At 42.3% G+C, this 4,906-nt stretch overlaps 1 protein-coding gene across 1 annotated transcript; it reads left to right on the forward strand.

Moving 5' to 3' along the window:
• Window positions 1-293: 293 nt before the first annotated feature.
• slc39a9 (solute carrier family 39 member 9) lies at window positions 294-4,765 on the forward strand. The gene is made up of 7 exons (XM_029138865.3): window positions 294-872; window positions 1,020-1,128; window positions 1,728-1,925; window positions 2,111-2,179; window positions 2,269-2,354; window positions 2,484-2,618; window positions 2,754-4,765. The coding sequence occupies exons 1-7, from the start codon at window positions 777-779 to the stop codon at window positions 2,985-2,987; spliced, it is 927 nt and encodes a 308-aa protein (XP_028994698.1). The 5' UTR covers window positions 294-776; the 3' UTR covers window positions 2,988-4,765.
• Window positions 4,766-4,906: the final 141 nt, after the last annotated feature.

The following is a 4,906-nucleotide window of genomic DNA, read 5'->3' on the forward strand; positions in this document are numbered from 1 at the left end:
AGACTGTGTAATTAATATTTAAAAATTTAATAGAAGATTGTATGTTGATAAACATCTTGATAAGATGTATAGGTGTTTATTTAAGCATAATTCAAACAATTGAAAAAGTAAACCAACAAAATATCACAATGCAGCACACTGCATTTTCTGTTTTTGGTTGTAATTATTTAATTTTTAATTAGTTAATTTTGTTTGTCAAAGTTTTATTTTATTTTTATTAACTATTGCGTATTAACCCTTCTCTCTTTCTGTCCTACCTCCAGCGCGTTTCATAGAGACGTGGCAGGCTGAACTCTGTGACGTAACCCGGAAGTACTTTTCATCGGCACTAAACAAGAGGATGCTCGGTTAGCCAGCGACCTAGCTGCTGAACAAGTCGGGAAGTTGCAATATTCATTTTTACCGCTAAACCCCAAGAAAGAATGCAGGTTCTCGGTCGTCTGAGCGTGACGGTTAACGTGTAAGCGCTGTTTATTTGCTAAATTCAGGAGACGAATCAGCTCCTGAAGCTAGTTAGCATCGACACGCTAACGTTGTCGAGGCCACAGGCTGCACGGTCTGTTACGAGTTAGCGTGGTTAGTTGGTTGCAAACTGATTTGTTTTCGAAGGAGGGACGCGACGCTACTTAAATTATCATAGTAGTATATCATTGAGTGGCGACTGTAGTTCAGGGCATGTAATTCAACTTGACAGACGCGTTTACAAGCCCGTGTTAAAGGTGCAGGTGGAGATTGGACTTCTGTCAGTAGATTAGGCGAAGACAAAAAGTGTAGTCATGGACGATTTTACTTCGATCAGTCTGCTGTCGCTTGCAATGTTGGTGGGATGTTATGTGGCCGGGACAATCCCTTTAGCTGTCAACTTTTCAGAGGTAAGTTCATCCCATGCAAAGCTAACTGATTGCACTGTTGAGCTGACTTTGCCACCAGCCTCGCTTCAGAGGTCAAAGGTCATACCTTGTGTGAAAATAAAGGAGCATACTGACGTTGACGTCTTGGCTGTGGCTTTGTTTCTCCAGGAGAAGCTGAAGCTGGTCACTGTGCTGGGAGCAGGGCTGCTCTGCGGAACCGCACTGGCCGTTATCATCCCTGAAGGAGTCCATGCACTTTACGAAGAAATCCTAGAAGGTTTGTGTTTGTGCCCATAAAAAAGCAATGCTATTTTGTTAAAAACAGCACAGACTGGTATAAAACCCTTTATTTTCTGCTTTGACAAATCACTTGATGCATAACACTACTAAATAAGGATTTTTATCAGCCGTCACCTAAAGTCTGTTGTCAGAAAACGGAACAACAAACAAAAACCTTTAAATAGTACATCCGTCAGTGATGTGAACTGTACCATGATAAAAGTAAACAGGGATTCGTTTAGGCTATATAAGGTTAGATGCTACACCTTTTTAGCCTAAATAGTTGCACGATCAATATGCAGTGTTCAAGTTATATGTCCTTGACATATACATGATATAGGCTCTTGCTTTTGCAAAGTTGAGTTGAGTTTAAATCCTATTCAAACAGAGCAAAGTTCAGTACAACCTATTGACATTGGTTTTGTTTGCTTAATTAACTTTGTCAGATATAGTAATTTGTTACTTCACATAAACTGATCCTTAGGAGTAAACTACAAAGGTCTGGTGATGGGCTTTGTGTGAAAGTGTTGTGAATAAATAGGAGTTACCGTGCATATGAATATTAAAATACCCCCCCCTCCATGACTGTGTCTCCAGGTGGACACCACAGCCACAGTCAGGCTGCTGAAGTCTCAGAGACCAAGGTTGAAGCTGAGGCAGCTCTGGGTGCAGCTGGGAAACACGAACACAGTCACGAGGAGCTTCATGCCTGCATCGGCGTGTCTCTGGTCCTGGGGTTTGTCTTTATGCTACTTGTGGACCAGATTGGAAGTTCTCATGTGCACAACACTGAAGGTCAGTGACAAGGAAGCAAAAAGTACATGAAACATCCAAATGACTTGTTTTCTAAGAATGTGTACAGATCTATGTGCACACACTCATTTAATTGCACTTCCTGTGTGACCAGACCTGTTTTCATGCTTTACATATCTTGCATGTTAAGCTGTGGTGTCACACTCTTTTTTTATTTTGTCTACTAGATCCAGAGTCAGGAAGAGTCGCAAATTCAAAAATAACCACTACCTTGGGCCTGGTTGTGCATGCTGCTGGTAGGTTGGGCACCTGGTGATTCACAAATTATCCTGATTATGCTACATTTAAATATCTTTGTCATTGCGCTAACTCTCTTTCCCACCAGCCGATGGGGTAGCTCTAGGAGCTGCTGCCTCAACCTCCCAGACCAGCGTTCAGCTCATTGTCTTTGTAGCTATCATGTTGCATAAGGTAATCATTGCTCATGTCATTGTAAATATTTATATTTTGATATTTTAAAGGCTGTATAATGTATTGAGAAAACAATCTGCATTTAAAATTGTGAATGTTTTTGAGCTTTTGTGAACTTCATTCCTTCAGGCCCCAGCTGCGTTTGGTCTGGTGTCTTTCCTGATGCACGCTGGTCTTGAAAGGAACCGCATTCGCAAACATCTCCTGGTCTTTGCTTTGGCAGCACCTGTCCTCTCCATGCTCACATTTCTGGGTCTTAGCCAGGTATCTATTACAGTTAATACAAGAAACTTGTTTGATGAGCAAAGCTTTGGAAAACATTCACTGACAGAATTAAATGACCAAATGCATTTTGGCGACATTGTTCCTGACTGACCTTTTTGTTGGTTACTCCCTCAGAGCAGCAAAGAGGCCTTGTCGGACTTCAACGCCACCGGTGTTGCCATGCTTTTCTCCGCCGGCACATTTCTCTATGTGGCCACTGTCCACGTCCTCCCCGAGGTCGGGGGTGGCAGCCACAGTCACGCGCCCACAGGAGGCAACGGAGGGAAAGGACTAAGCAAGGTGGAGGTGGGAGCTCTGGTGCTGGGCTGCCTCATCCCACTGGTGCTGTCCATAGGTCACCACCATTAGACTCACCGTTCATACACGGACAGTACAGGGAAGGCAGCAGAACCAGAGACTTCAAACATTGCTCTATTAATGTCTTATTGCTTGTTGTCTGCCGATTGACCTTGTGGACCAGACCGGTGTTTGTTACCGGGACAATTTGACTTGAAGTTGAAGTTGAAACAGGGAAAGCAGAGCTACTGGATCGACAATAATGCCCCCCCCCCCAAAATGATATGGAAACTGTAAGTGGCAGCATGTGTCACCAGATGGATGAAGGCCAGACGCCTTATTTAGATCACTGTGTGTCTGTGTTTATTGTGCTTAAAGTCAGAACCAAGCCTGGTTTCATTACAGTGATGCTTTACTAGTTGGCAGTTGCACAGTGACATTGGGATTAAGTCTTACTTACGCTTGTGATTTTGAGGAAGCAAATCTTTTATATAATTGTACAGTTCTCTCTACAAAAGTCCAGAATGAAGTGCCATATTATCAAGATGAAAACCGACCCCGACCTGGAAATGTTCCTTGCTATTTTCTTACCGACACAAATCTTGTATTCTTATTCAAATTTAAGGCAGGAGTCAGGTCCTGGGGGCAAAAAAAATCAGTGGAGGGAGAGAAAAGGCTGAAACGGAGATTGACCAGTCTTTACCTATCATGATTTACATTACTCATTGTAATGTTTGTAATTTTGCTTTCATCTGTTCCGTTTCAGAACACGGTCATTTATTTTCTGTTTGACTTTGAGTATTTAGAAATAGAGTGCAGTAAAAAAATTCAGTGACCTGGTCTTAAATGATTGTATAGAACGTTACAAAGGTTATTTTAAAGGTGGAGGGATTTTTCATCAGATCTGAATGAATTATTGGCTTCAATGGGACAAAACTGGATGAGAAGCCGTTGGGACCACATTGTGAGAGATTTTTGACAGAATCTTTTTTTTTTTATTTTACTTTGAACTCCTCATGAGTCACACCTGAGCAATAATCACGAGAAGGAGAAGCTGGGACATTCTTCCTGAGGCTGCAGGTGCTTTTGCCTTCATGTTCATATGTGATTGACATTTGAAGAGGTCGGGGCTCCTGAGCACAGGCCTGCCCTGGTATCCACACAACGGAGGTACACTAATGCAGGAACTGGTGGATGCAGCGCAATGGAAGTGGGCTGCTCCCCCTGCTGTGAGGTCAAGAGGATGTTGTGTTTCTGTGTCACTGCTCCTGCCCTGCGCAGAGCGCACATGTCTGTATATGTGTGTAAGTATGTATGTACACTGTACAGAGTAACCTCTTCCAGTCATCACCGTCTCCCGTGTGAGATGGAACTGCTCTCTCACAAACCCGCTTTTATTTTGACTCTGTTTGGATTCACAGACTGTTACTGTCACGAGAGGCTGCCGGCTGTGAGAGGAGTCTCTGTTTTATGTATAAACTGAATGGTTTTACACTCAACTTCTTAATTAATTACAACTTCTGTGATGAGAAACTCTCGGATGCATTTCTTTTTATTTGTGCTAAGAGAAACCTTTTGGGGGAGGCTTTGTACAGAAGGTATGTTTGAGTTGATCTGGGAAACTGTTGGGACTTTTATTTTCATCCTTTTATTTAGAAATGTTTTGAACTAAGTTATTTTTATTTGTGTCTTTCAGAAATGACAAAATAGCAAAAAAATGCTTGTCATGCGTTCTCAAAAGTCAGAGCAGCATTTTAAAACCCAGATGCAGCCAGTTTGTGTATTTGACTTCACAGTTATTTAAGATTGAATATCACATATACATTATTAAAAATGAAAACAGATGGAGAGACAGATTCATCTGCCAGGTTGTTTCACTTCACACCTTAAAGCGTCGCCTCCTCGGAGGAGTGAGTGGACGTCGCATCACCAGAGGTGTGACTGCTGAGCTTCTCCCACACCACAGCTTCATTCATCCGAAATTAAATGTT

Source organism: Betta splendens, chromosome 22 (genome assembly GCF_900634795.4).
Source record: "Betta splendens chromosome 22, fBetSpl5.4, whole genome shotgun sequence".
Taxonomy (NCBI): Eukaryota; Metazoa; Chordata; class Actinopteri; order Anabantiformes; family Osphronemidae; genus Betta; species Betta splendens.